Raw genomic sequence first — 16,491 nt, forward strand, 5'->3', positions numbered from 1 at the left:
ATTTGTTTGATTGTCAAAATTATTTGCATTATTATATCACAGTGAAGATTACTGGAGATGCAGTAACCACATGTCCTATCGTTCACAGTGCCTGTAAGGTACCTGCCGTGATAAGTGGTTTTGAAAGCTAACAATGTAAATAAATAATGCAACACTGGCTGTGGCAAGGCCGAACTAACATTTTCTCACCTTACAAATTCCAAACCAAGGCCATATATTGGAAATGGGGGAATTCTGAGGCCTGCATGGTCAGACGAAGCAAAAGTGAGACACTCAATATGTTTGGTGACAGGAAGTCACCAGGAGAGGTAGTTCCAAACCAAAGGGCAGAAGTTCTCAGCAAGTGCAGGAGATGTGAGGGAACACAAGGCCAGTTGTGGTTGGGATGCCCAAAGGGGCATAGAGTAGACTATAAAGAACTGTGAAGGATGTCTGAAGAGGAGTTTTCTATCCCTAAGATCTTTAAAGTTCTGGTTCTTTGAAATTTCTCTTTTAGAATTCCATGAAAAAAACCACCTCTTTAATCTTGCTCATATCTCCTTTGACTGTAATCTTGGTCCTCGAATACACAGGGAATGTGCCTTCCTCTCCTACACATCATTCTGTCTTCCGTAGAAGATGAACAAGTAGTTAATGGTGTCCAAGTTACAGAACCATAAGTCGATTAGACTTGAGTTTTAAAACAGAAAGAGCCCCTGACAACTCAAGTGGGGAGGTCCCTGACACTGTTGCCTGCCTTAGGATCCCATTCCCCTAATTGGGCCACCTTGACTGGCCTCTATGGGAGAGGATGTGCTTAGTCCTGATGTGCCAAGGTAGGGTGATAGCCAGGGGCTGGGGTAAGGGTGCTCCCCCTTCTCAGAGGAGAAAGGGTTGGGGGAACATGGTTGGAGGGATTGTGTGAGCAGGGGTCTGGGAGGAGGGGGTGGTGTATTTCAGGTGTAAAGTGAATACACTAATGATAAGGGAGAAAGATAAGACAGGTGGTTCAGGACAATTCTACAGAGCGTATTGATCCACTAGAAAGATCTTTCCAAACCTGTATTCGCCTTGGGGGAGGGGAGTGTTGGGCCAGGAAGCATTTGTGAACTCCGAAAGACTACCAAGGAGCTGATTCAGACGCAATCACATTGCCGTTTTTACATACAAGTTTTGGCCACACAACTCTCTGACAGCAGAGTGGGAGTGTGCAGTGGCCGGTCAAGTTCTCAGGCTTCTTCCCTTTGAGACAGAGACTAGTCCTAAGAGGGAGTAGGTTTGGCCTCTCATTCCCCCTTTCTCTGGTAACCAGAGGGCCCAGTCATGGGACTTGCTGACATTTATCTAATCTCACGAAAACAGTAACAGGGCTATGTCTTTATGACTCAGTTAACTCAGGCCTGGATATATTGGTGACCAGAAAGGACTGGACTATATTTTGGAGGGGGTCAGGGTTGTCATTGTCTAGTCCTTAAGGTGTCCCTGGGGCTTAGATAGTGGGAGAGAGGGGGGAGTCCTGAGGCTGAATTGTTGTAAGACCCCATAGTGGCCTCACCTCAGGAGCACCACCCACAGAGCACAGGTTGACAAAGTGACCTCGGCAATAGCATGAGGGTATAAGGTTTTTAATCCACGTACATGGGGTTGCTCATCCACGCAGGGAGAGGCAACCCCGAACCCAAAAAGCACACAACTTTTATTTGTTACAGAGGGCAGATTTCAGCAACAGGATTATCTGGCCTATTCTCATCGGTGGTACACAGGACAAAGGATCTGGTCAGGTATTGGCTGGCCTGCTCAAGGGGCTGTTCTTGGCTCAGCTGGTCACTTTCCTCATCCAGCCCTACACCTGGCCTTGGTGAATCACCGGGGAAGGGGCTAAGTTGGCACGTCCCTTGGGGGAAGGGTGAACTGGGTGGTCGGGCAGGTTGACCCCAGGGCAATGGGGGGAACCTTTCTAAGCAGGCTCTAATGACCCCTGGTTGGAGGAGGACTTGTGAGGGAAACCTGTTTTATAGAGAATAGGAAGTTTAGGTCAAACATGTTTATGAGTCCATTGGACAACTTTGAGATCATCTAGCAATTGGTGGCCCTCAAACTCAGTGATGACCTCTGACTGTATGTTAAAGAACAATGGAGAATGGTATCCGGAACATGATTTTAAAAAAAAGGGGTGAGTCTATCTGTTAAGGGGAGTTTCATACCCTATAGAGAGTGAAGGGAGGGAGTTACTCAGTCATTTCCAGCCTCTTAGCTTAATTTAGTTAAGGTCTCTTTTAGGGTTTCTGTTTATTCTTTCTACCTGTCCTGAACTCTGGTCTATATGTACAATAAAGTTTCAATCAGCCTCTAGAATATTGGCTAGTCTCTGACTTATCTGGGACACAAAAACTGGTCCATTGTCTGACCCTATCATCTGAGGAGGGCCATACCTTAGCAGTATGTCCTCTAAGAGCTTCTTTGTCTGTGGATGTAATTTTATGTTTAGTGGGTGAAGCCTCAGTCCAACCTGAAAGGGTATCTCTATACCAGTAAATATATCTAAATTTCCCAGGTTGACCGCTATGAAGTCTGTCTCTCAGTAGACCCTGGGCTCTGGGCCACTGAACTTATTGCCAGGGTTCTTCTCCTTAGTAACTGGTGGCGCTAGCTGGCTGGCAGGCTTTACAGTTCTCGGCAGTCTCAGCTACCTTTGAGTTGGCATCTCTAATCCTGATATTAGCAAATCCTGTGTTCTCTGGCTGCCCGTGTGGGAAGAGCAGTGGATCTTCTGAAGTATGTGCAGTCCCGTTTCTTCTGGCCCAATGGGTTTGTAATCTGTTCTTCATCATCTGTCACAGCACTGGGACATGGGCAAATTCCGAGCAGTCATGCAGTGGCCCTTCAAGGTCTGGGTCAGGCAGCAAGGCAGCTGGGCAGTGGAGGCCAGAGAGGTTCTCCTGGGGTAGGACTTAAGAGGAGAGGCTGATAATGAGTCATTCTGGCATTGGTGATGGTCAGGCTTTGGCCCAGTTTGTCAGCATCCTTAACCAGGGGAGCCATCAATCACTGTGATGATATGTAACCAGGAGAGACAACTTCTGGCAACTGGGTCTAATTTCTTTGACAGGTAGGCCACTGGCTGGCCTCAGGGCCTCCAGTTCTCTCATCCATGAAGAGGTTCTGGCAGCACCAAAACTGATGTAGAAATATTTTTCTGGCCTCAGAGAGCTGCCTCAGAACTCTGAATATGCACCCCCCAAATCTAGGGAGGTCACCTGTGGTTGGCAGAGTAGGGTCTTCTGAGCGAAGGTTCAATAGTCCAAATTTCCCAGGGCTTCCAAGAGGTCCTGGGTCTCTTTTAGACATTCTTGTTTGGTTTCTGCTGTCACCAGGAGGTCATTTATCAACTGTTGAAGAGACTATCTGTAGGTTTTAGCAAGACAGAATGTTAAGTTCTATTATCAACAAGGAAGCTGGTGAGTTTCTCTTACTTTTAGGCTTACCCTGGGCATCTTTAGAGGCCACGGTTGCATGCACTTTTTCTTTTGGGGACATTCCCTGGCCCAGTGGCTCTCCTATTTACAATAAATACATTGGTTCTTTTCTAAGCAGCCAATCTCGGTCTTTAGGGCCACCCTTATCTCTTACGGAGGTCGGCCACTGGCTTGGCTCCAGGCCCTGAATAAACACATTGGTTTCTAGAAGCCATGTATTTTAGACGACTCCTACAGTCCTGTAGTTTGGCCGAGGCTGCTGACAGGATCTTTGCCAGATCTCCAGTCTGTTTATTTTGCTCTTTTACCTGCCTTTTTTTTTTCTTCTATTTTTCTATCTTTATTAAACACTTTTCCTGTCATTATCTTTTAGACTCTTCTCTTTAGTCCTTGAATCCTTTTGAATTCCCTGATACCTGGGGCTGCCTGGTTAACAAAGGCTAGAGTTACCGCCGTTTTTTGCTTATTTTTGGCCAAATTAGTGGCTGTCTCACAGCAACCTTGAGACCTGCCAATCAGAGCATGGCAGTAAGACTTAGAGTCTCTAGACTCCTTAGCTTTAGCAGTGTTAATCTTGGCCGGCCCTAATCTGGTTAAATCCTAATCTGGGCAGGTTCCCCTATGGGGAAACTGGTTCCTGGCCTCTGTCTGTGGTGAAGAGAACCTATAAGAGCTCTTGGCAATCATCTCAAGTCAGCTGGTGGGTGAAAAGGACTGTCTCTAAGAGAGTAATTAAATCTCGAGGGTTGTCTGAGGAAGGGAGTTCTGAGTTCTCCAGTAGAAAAGGGCCAGCAGTGATGAGGTTGGTTTCTTGAATCACCATCGATCCAGCTGCACGCAAGGGCAGGACAACAGACTCGGGCTCCAGAGGCCAATCTAATCTGTGTTTTAATCTTTGGGCAGAGAGTGTGGGGGTGGGCAGAGCCTGGAAGAATTTAGTCTGCAGCCATTGCAGCTCTGGGTAAGTGGCTGCCCTGAGTGCCCTAAAGGCACCTGAAAGGGAATGGTTGTTGTCTCTCAGTGGGCTGAGTGTGGCAGGATGGTGTCAACGGAGAACTTCTCACGACTCAGAGACTACATCTGTTTAGTCAGGGAGCAAACACTTCTGGCAGGATGGGAAGTCATTTACTGAGCAAGATGAGTGACCAGGAGTCTGTTCCAAGCTTCGGTGAGGGAGACATCTGCCCACGAGGAGCCTCTCCTGCCCAGTCCGCGCTTGCAGCCCTGCTCTCTGGGAATTCATCTCCTCACTCAGGGAGATCTCAGTTAGGGACACGGGAGGCCCCAGTCTTAGAGCTTTCTTGGGGTGGTGGACGCTTGTGTGTGCCGCACCTGTGCTCTGCGGAGTGGGGAAGGGAGACGCGCTTGTGCGAGCTGCGCTGCCAGGCCCACCACAGGGCCGGGACAGGTTCCTTGTGCCTTGCGGCTGGGGGAGGGCCCCGGAGGACGGCGCTGAGAAGGGGGTTTGGGTCCCCCAAGGGGCGCAGAATCCTCTGGGTGTGGGTGGTGGGCGAGTGGGCGCCACAGCACCTTGTTGGCGGGCACCAAGTGACTGGGTCCCGCACCTTTGCCTGCGCGCAGTGGAGCCGCACCGGTTTGCTGTCCTGCTTCGGGGTCCCAGGTTCCCGGGCTGCTTGTGGGCCACTGTCCGCGGCGCCGTGGGGGCCTGAAGGCTCTGCTATCCGAGTGACTGGGGCCCCGTCTGGACCGGTCCCCACCGCCGCCCGCGGTGCACTGCGCGGTCCACAGTTCGGGTCACTGGTAAAGCACTGGGCTAGTCTGGAAAAAGAAAAGGGTTAAATCAAGAGGGTGGGTCTTCTAATCTCACCGTTGTCAGTCAAAGTCAAATTTGCCCCAAACAAGAAGCAGAAAACAGAGTGGACAGCAGTTCCTTTAAGCGACACAACAGAGCAGCTAGCCAGCAGTGAAAATGAATAGGACGGCGTGTAGGGCGGTTCTGCGTCAGCCAGCGGGTTTCACATCTGCTTCTTCCTTCCCAGAAATTAACATCCGGGTCACTCCCTACCCCAGGGGCTTGGGAGTCTTTCCTATGCCCGCATGGATATGACATACCAGTACATTCACTGCAGTGGGATTCTGCATCGGCTTTCATTATTTCTTGCCACGAAATACAGATTTTTAGGCCTCTTCAGAACAGAATTACAGAATTATTCAGAACAGAATTACTGAGGTCCCACAAAGGCACATGGATAGAGACTACATAAACACGTGGACAGACACATTCAGACTCACGACATTACGGATATTGAGACCCTTCAGGTTGGGTCCTGTTGGCCTTAAGAGTTCCCGGTCAACTCAACAAAACTGTTCCAGAAAGCACTGGTGAATCCCAAAAGATCACCAAGGAGCCGATTCTGATGCAGTCACATTAGAGTCTTTATTTACAAGCTGAATCTGGGTCACTGGGTTCTCTGACAGCAGACTAGGAGAGCGCAGATTGGGTTCTGCTGCAGGTCAGGTTCTCAGGCGCTTTCCCTTTAAAACAGAGGCGGGTCTCAAGATGGAGTAGGTTTGGTCTCTTAGTGTCTGTTTCAGTTCAGTTTTATTATGAACACGACTCAGTAAACCAGAGTGTCCTTGAATTCATGAATTCAGACTGCCTTTGCCTCCCAAGTCCTTGGACTAATGACGTGTCATAATGCCTGGCTAACGGGTGACTTTTCCTCCATGTTTTCTGTATTCGTGCTATTTGTCCTTCCTATTTGTGAGAACTGTGGCATTGACGCATTTATCTTTTAGATCATATGTCACGATTAATAACAAATTGGCTCCGAACAATCTACTTTCATGTTGTCATTTAATTGGGAGGGATCTGCCTGACTCCATTTTGAAGGCAGTAGACACCATGCTGTAATTTTTTTTAAAGATTTATTTATTTATTATATGTGAGTAGTACACTGTCTCTGTCTTCAGACACACCAGAAGAGGGCATAGGATCCCATTACAGATGGTTGTGAGCCACCATGTGGTGGCTGGGATTGAACTCAGGACTTCTGGAAGAGCAGTTGGTGCTCTTAACCACTGAGTCATCTCTCCAGCCCACCATGCTGTAGTTTTAGCAGTAACTTTCCCTTTATTGTAAGAGCTGAGTTGCTGTTTTAAAGTCTGTTTCCTGGAGTCTGACCTGTCCCAACCTTGACGGGCTTTTGCAAGCATCCTGACCCTCCCTCAGTGCTCTCCCTAATCATGAAACCACACGCCGTTTTTATGTTTGTTTGTTTTGTTTTTTAGATTTTTTTCTGTATTTCTTTACTGTTCCACTTTCCTCACTTTTGTAGACCTGCTTTACAACTATTTGTGATTTTACTCCTTAAACGGAGCCCAGGAAATAAATTTGGGACTGCTTTGTTAAATCCGACTAGGGAGACAGTCACTGGCCAGCGTTTGTCTGTACTCCAGTAAAATCAACTTGCTTCAAATTTGCCTCAAAATTGTTGTAGTGGACTCATTGTTGCCTGGTGGGATTAACATTTGATTTTCAACGAAGATCTTCCTATAGGAATGGACGGTGATCCAGCCTTCTGGTGGGAGAAACATCTATCATCGTGTTTGTGATCTAGTTCCAGCTTCTCTCAGGATTGTCTGAAGTACCCTGGCCTCCCAGGTTAAATGAAGCTGCAGTTCACCTGACCTCCGCGTGTAGCCACAGAACAAACGGTTTGTTTCCTAAAACCTCTCCTTAATTGTTAATACTGAGGGCTTCCTTCCACTTGTGGGACCGAAGAGTCATTCCACAGTACATTGTGTAGTTCACTGAGCAAATTATCTTCCTTGTGTCCCGGAGGAAGAAGGGGAAGTGCCTAGCCTGTGTAGGAAGACACAGGATGGTCAGCTATCGGAGGCGGCAGGAGGCAAGTGCTATTGAAAGACGTCTCCGCTGATCTGCGGAAGCAGATCTGTGCCCGGAGCGAGAGCAGTGCCAGGAAATATTGTGTGTGTCCCCTCAGTATACTCTGACCTTAAGGGAGAAGCTCATGTCACTCAGGCCTCTCTAGCCAATCAGGACCTCCAGGAGGACTGCCAGTCAGAAGGCGAGGCGGGCTCTTCCGGGGCCGTGCTCCTGACTCTGTTCTCCGAGTTGGTGCTGGCAGTTCTGTGCTTCTGCTAAGCGCTGAGAGGGCTACGCGCGCAAACTTGGAGGCTACGATATGGTGAGCCAGGGACGGCTGTCTGAAGAGAAAGAAGTGGGCTGCTGAGCGTCGGAAGCCCGTGCGGTGGTCCGTCCCTGGGTCTGAGTGGGAGCCAGTGGCCAAATGTGGCGCGCGGTGAGGTTCTCTGTGGTATTTGAAACTTCAGGTCCTATGTGGAGGCCTCCGAATAACTACACTCTGTGGGCTGCATCTGTGCAGAACCTTGGGAACAGGGGCTGTGTGCAGGGGCTGCGTTATACTCAGCTTCACCATGCTTTTGGTCTACTGAAGGCCAACTGGTTGCCAAACTCAGAAAAATCCTAGCACCTCTAGAATTTGTGCTCTTGAAAGCGAACATTTAGGAGTATGATCCATTTGGAGTTAATTTTTGGGGACGTTGTAAACAGAATCTCATGTGTCGGGTTGCAGCCCACAAAGCCGTGATGTCGAAGAGTAGAATTAATTGGTGATGGAAAGGATTTACCAATGCTCGGGTGATAGTAATTCACACGAGGTAGAATTTAGCTGAAGGAGGGCTACCTCTATAACACTCCCCAAATACATACTATGCTAACCAGGCCTGTTAGACATGAGGTGCTAGGATACAGGTGCCTAACAAGCTGTTCAAAGGGGCATTACAGTGTCACAACCAACATTAAGGCCTAGTGTGGCATAAAGGTCCAGTTTTCTTCTTGAGAAATAGTTCTACCAGGTGGGCAAGAAGACCTTGTGTAACAGCTACTTGAAATACAAAAACACTGTTGTGCCGAGGGCTGGCCTGGTCAAGCAAGGCTTTCCCTGAGGTCCTCATATATGGTGAGGAAACATAGCAAACAGCTTCTTCTCAACCCAGGAGCATGCTGGGCAGATCTGGTAACAGCCTTGGGAGCTTCCCTACGGCCCTGAGGTAAAGAGAATAAATGAAGCACCTTCTCCAAAACCAGGAATATGCTTGAGAGAGTTGGTCATGGTCGGGGCTCAGGGCCTTGAAGGAGTGTTTCTTCTGTTCCTGAGAACCACACTCTTCCCAGCACAGTAGACTCTAGTTATGAATCAGTCCCAAGGCCACTGTGGGCTTGGTGAGTCAAGTTCTTGGGATACCCAGTGTTCCCCTTATGCAGCAGCACTGTTTGATTACCCTCCTTCTGTGTTTGTGCCACTATATGATTGTTTCTACTGTCTTCATAGAAGCAGCCCCCATTTCCTTCCGTTTTCCTCCTGGAAGGATTATACAAGATGCTCTTCTTCTTAAGAAGTTGCTTGATTTAGACGTAGCTTGGGCAAGACTTCCCCACCCCAGCTCTTTTATCTTTTCTTCTTTTTGCTTTGCCAATACATGTCATTTTCTACCACCGGACCCTGTCACTCTAGAATGACCTGTTGTTCCATGACAGTGCTTAAGAAATAGTCCTGGGAATAACTTTGCAGTGTAAATCTTCCATCTGCCTCAGTGGTTAGACTTGCAGTCTCCAGTCCCTATTTAAATTGTTCAAAGTACAACCTGGGGCCTGACCAGCATGTATGGGATGCAAACTCTGTTCTAGGCTAGCTCCTCTTCGAGCATTCTCCAGAGCTGGGTGCACGCTATTCTTTGAGAAATTTCTCTTTATTACTGCCTTAAGTCCATGGAGTTATTTGTCCTGGGAAAGGCATATTCATTCTAGAACAGGTGTACCTCCAACCTTACAACAAATGTTTCTGGGGCTCTGTCTCTTATGTTTGCTTCAGGTCATTTTGATCCTCATTACTAGCTCCACAGGGCAATTGCCTTGCTCTTCGATTTATTAAAATAAGAATTCCTAAATTCTTAAATTAAAGGACCGTCTCATTAGAGTTTTTTCCTTTTATTGGATATTTTCTTTATTTACATTTCAAATGTTAACCCCTTTCGTGGTTTCCCCTCTGGAACCCACCATCCCATCCCCCTACACCCTGCTTTCATGAAGGTTTTTCCACATCTACCCACCCACCAAATCCCTCCCTCCTCCTTGCCCTGGCATTCCCCTACACTGGGGCATTGAGCCTTCATAGGCAGGGCCAAGGCCTCTCATCCCATTGATATCTGACAAGGCCATCCTCTGCTACATATGTGGCTGGAGCCATGGGTTGCTCCATGTGTACTCTTTGGTTGGTGGTTTAGTCCCAGGGAGCTCTGAATTGTCTGTTTGGTTGATATTGTTGTTCTTCCTATGGGGTTGCAAACCCCCTGAGTTACCTCAGTCCTTTCTCTAACTCCTCCGTTGGCGACTCCATTCTCAGTCCAATGGTTGGCTGCGAGCATCTGCCTTTGTATTTGTCAGGCTCTGGAAGAGTCTCTCAGGAGACAGTTGTATCTGGTTTCTGTCAGCATGCACCTTCCCCCGCCCATCTTTATTAAATTGGGTATTTCTTACTTACATTTCAAATGTTATTCCCTTTCCCCGTTTCCATGCCACCATTCCCCTAACCCCCCCCTCCCATTCTATTTGGGTGTTCCCCTTCTAGTCCTCCCCCATTACTGTCCTCCCTACAAGAATTCCATTTACTGGGGGTCCAGCCTTGGCAGGACCAAGGGCTTCCCCTTCCACTGGTGATCTTACTAGGCTATTCATTGCTACCTATGAGGTTGAAGCCCAGGGTCAGTCTTTGGGTAGTGGCTTAGTCCCTGGGAGCTCTGGTCGGTTGGCATTGTTGTTCATATGGGGTCTCAAGCCCCTTCAGCTCTTTCAGTCCTTTCTCTGATTCCTTCAATGGGGGTCCCATTCTCAGTTCAGTGGTTCAGCATGCACCTCTTGGCATCCACAATAGTGACTGGGCTTGGTGACTGCATGTGGGATGGATCCCCGTGTGTGGCAGTCTCTGGATGACCTTTTGTTCAGTTTCTGGCCCAAACTTTGTCTTCGTATTTCCTCTTGTGAATATTTTGTTCCACCTTCTAAGAAGTACTGAAGCATCCACACTTTTATCTTTCTTCTTCTTGGGCTTCATGTGGTCTGTGGATTATATCTTGGGTAATCTGAGCTTTTGGGCTAATATCCACTTATCAATGAGTACATATCATGTGTGTTCTTTTGTGATTGGGTTACCTCACTCAGGATGATATTTTCTAGTTCCATCCATTTGCCTAAGAATTTCACATAGTCATTGTTTTTTTAATAGCTGAATAGTATTCCATTGTATAAATGTACCAGATTTTCTGTATCCATTCCTCTGTTGAAGGGCATCTGGGTTCTTTACAGCTTCTGGCTATTATAAATAAGGCTGCTATGAACATAGTAGACCATGTGTATTTGTTATATGTTGGAACATCTTTTGGGTACATGCCCAGGAGAGGTATAGCTGGGTCCTCAGGTAGTGCAATGTCCAATTTTTTGAGGAAACTCAAGACTGATATCCAGAGTGGTTGTATCAGTCTGCAATCCCACCAACAATGGAGGAGTGTTCCTCTTTCTTCACATCCAAGACAGCATCTGCTGTCACTGGAGGGTTTTTTTTTTTTGTTTTTCTTTTCTTTTTTTTTTCAGAGCTGGGGACCGAACCCAGGGCCTTGCGATTGCTAGGCAAGCGCTCTACCACTGAGCTAAATCCCCAACCCCATCACTGGAGTTTTTAATCTTAACGATTTTGACTGGTATGAGGTGGAATCTTAGGGTTGTTTTGATTTGGATTTCCCTGATGACTAAGGATGTTGAACATTTCTTTAGGTGCTTCATGACCATTTAATATTCCTCAGTTGAGAATTCTTTGTTTAAATATGTAGCCCATTTTTAATAGGGTTATTTGATTCTCTGGAGTCTAACTTCTTGAGTTCTTTGTATATTTTGGATATTAACCCTCTATCAGATGTAGGATTGGTAAAGATCTTTTTTCAATCTGTTGGTTTTTGTCCTAATGACAGTGTCCTTTGCCTTACAGAAACTTTGCAAATTTATGAGGTCCCATTTATCAATTCTTGATCTTAGAGCATAAGCCATTGGTGTTTTGTTCAGGAAATTCTCCCCAGTGCCCATGTGTTTGAGACTCTTCCCCACTTTTTCCTCTATTAGTTTGAGTGTATCTGGTTTTATGTGGAGGTCTTTGATCCACTTGGACTTTAGCTTTGTACAAGGCAATAAGAATGGATCAATTTGCATTCTTCTACATGCTGACTTCCAGACGAACCAGCACCATTTGTTGAAAATGCTATCTTTTTTCCACTGGATGGTTTTAGCTCCCTTGCCAAAGATCAAGTGACCATAGGTATGTGGCCTCATTTCTGGGTCTTCAATTCAATTTCACTGCCTGTCTCTGTACCAATACTATACAATTTTTATCACTATTACTCTGTAATACAGCTTGAGATCAGGGATGGTGATTCCCCCAGAAGTCCTTTTTTTTGTTGAGGATAGTTTTTGCTGTCCTAGATTTTTTGCTTTTCCAAATGAATCTGCAAAATGCTGTTTATAATTCTATGAAGAATTGGATTGGGATTTTGATGTCCCCATTGAATGTTGCATTGAATCTGTAGATTGCTTTTGGTAAAAGGCCATTTTTACTATATTAATCCTGCCAATCCACAAGCATGGGAGATCTTTCCATCTTCTGAGATCTTCCTCAATTTTTTTCTTCAGAGGCTTGAAGTTCTTATCATACAGATCTTTCACTTGCTTGGTTAAAGTCACACTGAGGTATTTTATATTATTTGTGACTATTGTGAAGGGTGTCATTTCCCTAATTTCTTTCTCAGCCTGTTATTCCTTTGAGTAGACAAAGACTACTGACTTGTTTGAGTTAATTTTATACCCAGATACTTTGCTGATGTTGTTTATCAGGCTTAGTAGTTCTCTGGTGGAACTTTGGGGGTCACTTAAGTACACTATCATATCATCTGCAAATAGTGATATTTTGACTTTTTCCTTTCCAATTTGTATCCCTTTGACCTCCTTTTGTTGTCTGCTTGCTCTGACTAGGACTTGGAGTACTATATTGAATAGGTAGAGACAGAGTGGGCAGCCTTGTCTAATCCCTGATTTTAGTGGGATTGCTTCAAATTTCTCTCCTTTTAGTTTGATGTTGGCTACTGGTTTGCTTTATATTGATTTTAGTATGTTTAGGGATGGGCCTTGATTTCCTGATCTTTCCAGGATTTTTATCATGAAGGTGTGTTGAATTTTGTCAAATGCTTTCTTAGCACCTAATAAGATGATCGGGTGTTTTTTTTCCTTTGAGTTTGTTTATATAGTGGATTACGTTGATGGGTTTCTGTATATTAAACCATCCCTGCTTCCCGTTGATGAAGCCTACTTGATCATGGTGGATGATCATTTTGATGTGTTCTTGGATTTGGCTTTTGAGAATTTTATTGAGTATTTTTGCATTGATATTCATGGGAGAAATTGGTCTGAAGTTTTCTTTCTTTGTTGGGTCTTTGTGTGGTTTAGGTACAAGAGTAATTGTAGCTTCATAGAAGGAATTCGGTAGTGCTCCATCTGTTTCAATTTTGTGGAATAGTTGGGACAGTATTGGTATGAGGTCTTCTATGAAGGTCTGATAGAATTCTGCACTGAACCCATCTGGACCTGGACTCTTTTTGGTTGGGAGACTTTGAATAACTGCTTCTATTTCTTTAGGAGTTATGGGGTTGATTAGATGGTTTATTTGTTCCTGATTTAACTTTGGTTCCTGGTATCTGTCTAGAAAATTGTCCATTTCCTCTAGAGTTTCTAGTTTTCTTGAGTATATCGACTTTTGTAGTACGATCTGATAAGTTTTTTTTAATTTTTTCAGTTTCTATTGTTATGTCTCCCTTTTCATTTCTGATTTTGTTCATTTGGATACTGTCTCTGTACCCTCTGGTTAGTTTGACCAAGGGTTTACCTATCATGTTGATTTTTTCAAAGAACCAGCTTCTGGTTTTGTTGATTCTTTGTGTAGTTCTTTTTGTTTCTACTTGGTTGATTTTAGCCCTGAGTTTGATTATTTCCTGCCTTCTACTCCTCTTGGGTATATTTGCTTCTTTTTGTTCTACAACTTTCATTATCAATCTTTTAGTGTTTGCTCTTACTTGCTTCTTTCGGGAGGCACTCAGAGCTATGAGTTTTTCTCTTAGCACAGCTTTCATTGTGTCCCATAAATTTGGGTATGTTGTGCCTTCATTTTCATTAACTTAAAAAGTCTTTAATTTCTTTCTCTCTTTCTTCCTTGACCAAGTTATCATTGAGCTCAGCATTTTTCAGATTTCATTTGTTTTTTTTTTCTTTTTCTTTTTTCTTTTTGTTATTGAAGAACAGCCTTAGTCAGTAGTGACTTGATAGGATGCATGGAATTATTTCTATCTTCCTGTATCTGTTGAAGACTATTTTGTGACCGATTATATGGTCAATTTTGGGAAAAGTACCATGAGGTACTGAGAAGAAGGTATTTTCTTTTGTTTTAGGATGGAATGTTCTATAAATATCTGTTAAGTCCATTTGGTTCATAACATCTGTTGTGTTCACTGTGTCTCTGTTTAGTTTCTGTTTCCATGATATGTCCATTGATGAGAGTGGGGTGTTCAAGTCTCCCACTGTTAATGTGTGAAGTGCTATGTGTGCTTGAACCTTTAATAAAGTTTCTTTTATGAATGTTGGTGCCCTTGCATTTGGAGCATAGATGATCAGAATTGAAAGTTCATCTTCATAGATTTTTTCCTTTAATGAGCATAAAATATCCTGTTTTGTTTTTTGTTTTTGATAAGTTTTGGTTTAAAGTAGATTTTATTTAATATTAGAATGGCTATTCTAGCTTGTTTCTTTCTTTCTTTTTTTTTTTTTAGATTTATTTATTTATTATATATAAGTCACTGTCTTCGGACACACCAGAAGAGGGCATCTGATCTCATTACAGATGGTTGTGAGCCACCATGTGGTTGCTGGGATTTGAACTCAGGACCTCTGGAAGAGCAGTCAGTGCTCGTAACCGCTGAGCCATCTCTCCAGCCCTCTAGCTTGTTTCTTGGGACCATTTGCTTGGAAAAACTTTTTCCAGCTTTTTACTCTGAGACAGTGTCTGTCTTTGTCATTGAGGTGTGTTTCCTGTATGCAGCCAAATGCTGGATCCCCTTTACATATCCAGTCAGTCTTTGTCTTTTTATTGGGAATTAATTCCATTGATGTTGAGAGATATTAGGAACCAATGATTGTTGTTCCCTATTATTTTTGTTGTTAGAGGTGGAATTATGCTTGTGTGTCTCTCTTCTTTTGGGTTAGTTGAAAGGAGATTACTTTCTTTCTTTTTCAAGAGTGTATTTTCCCTCCTTGTGTTGGAGTTTTCCATCTAGTAACCTTTGTAGGACTGGATTTGTAGAAAGATATTGTGTAAATTTGGTTTTTTCACGGAATATCTTGGTTTCTCCATCTATATTTATTGAGAATTTTGCTGGATATAGTAGCTTGTGCTGGCATTTGTGTTCTCTTAGGGTCTGTATGACATCTGCCAAGGATCTTCAATCTTTCATAGTCTCTGGTGAAAAGTCTGGTGTAATTCTGATAGGTTTGTCTTTATATGTTACTTGACCTTTTTCCCTTACTGCGTTTAATATTCTTTCTTTGTTTTGTGCATTTGGTGTTTTGACTGTCATGTGACAGAAGGAGTTTCTTTTCTGGTCCAGTCTATTTAGAGTTTTGTAGGCTTCTTGTATGTTCATGGGCATCTTTTTCTTTAGGTTAGGGAATTTTTCTTCTAAAATTTTGTTGAAGATATTTTCTGGCCTTTTAAGTTGGGAATCTTTGCTCTCTTCTATACCTATTATCCTTAGGTTTGATCTTCTCATTGTGTCCTGGATTTCCTGGATGTTTTGGGTTAGGAGCTTTTTGCATTTTGCATTTTCTTTGTCTATTGTGTCAGTGTTTTCTTTTATGGTATCTTCTGCCCCTGAGATTCTCTCTTCTCTCTCTTGTATTCTGTTGTTGATGTTTGTGTCTATGACTCCTGATCTCTTTCCTAGGTTTTCTATCTCCAGGGTTGTCTCTCTTTGTGATTTCTTTATTGTTTCTATTTCCATTTTTAGATCCTGGATGGTTTTGTTAATTCCTTCACTTGTTTGGTTGAGTTTTCCTGAAATTCTTTAAGGGATTTTTGTGTTTCCTCTTTAAGGCCTTCTACCTGTTTACCTGTGTTGTCTTGTATTTCTTCACGGAAGTTATTTATGTCCTTCTCAAAGTCCTCTATCATCATAATGAGATGTGATTTTAAATCCAAATATTACTTTTCTGTTATGATGGGATATCCAGGGCTTACTGTGGTGGGAGACCTGGGTTCTGATGATTCCAAGTAGCCTTGTTCTGTCACTTATGTTCATGTACTTGCCTCTTGCCATATCATTATCTCTTGTGTTACCTGCTCTTGCTGTCTCTGACTGCAGCCTGTTCTTCCTGTGATTCTGGTTGTGTCAGAACTCCTCAGAGCCCAGCTGTCTCTTTGATCATATGATTCTGGGATCCTGCAATCTTGTGATCCTGGTTGTGTGTGATCTCCTGAGAGTTGAGCTTCCTCTTTGATCCTGTATGTTTCAGAATACCTCTATACCTTCAAGGTGTTAGAGCACCTTGGAGTCGGGCTTCCTCTGGGTGTTGTTGGTGTGGGTGGGGTGCCAGCACCCAAATGTCTGCTCAAGGCACTGGTTCAGACTGGAAGGAACCCATGCCCCTGGCTGGGTGAGGTTCCTGCATCCCTGGATCCTGGGGCACCCAATTCCTCTGGGTGTTGTCGGGGATGTTGGGGCAGATGTTGTGGCCTCTCCTGTGGTCCTGGGTGTTTCAGAGCACCTGGGAGTCTGGCTCCCTTTGGGTGTTGTAGGAGTGGGTGCAGAACCCAATGTCTGCTAGGACACTTATTCCGACTGGAAGGCCACAGTTTTATGATTACCAATTTGAAGTCACTTAGTTAAC

At 44.5% G+C, this 16,491-nt stretch overlaps 1 protein-coding gene across 2 annotated transcripts in view; it reads left to right on the forward strand.

Moving 5' to 3' along the window:
- The first annotated feature begins 949 nt into the window (after positions 1 to 949).
- The window catches only part of Znf431l5 (zinc finger protein 431 like 5), a 48,633-nt gene continuing 33,091 nt past the window's right edge, over positions 950 to 16,491 (forward strand). The window contains exon 1 of one of the 2 annotated variants that reach the window (XM_063274977.1): positions 950 to 7,627. In XM_063274977.1, the coding sequence (XP_063131047.1) occupies positions 7,625 to 7,627 (3 nt within the window). In that variant the 5' untranslated portion in view covers positions 950 to 7,624. Of the gene's footprint in view, positions 7,742 to 16,491 lie in introns of both variants that reach the window. The other variant, NM_001409020.1, reaches the window with a different exon arrangement.

This window comes from Rattus norvegicus, chromosome 16 (assembly GCF_036323735.1).
Source record: "Rattus norvegicus strain BN/NHsdMcwi chromosome 16, GRCr8, whole genome shotgun sequence".
Lineage (NCBI taxonomy): Eukaryota > Metazoa > Chordata > Mammalia > Rodentia > Muridae > Rattus > Rattus norvegicus.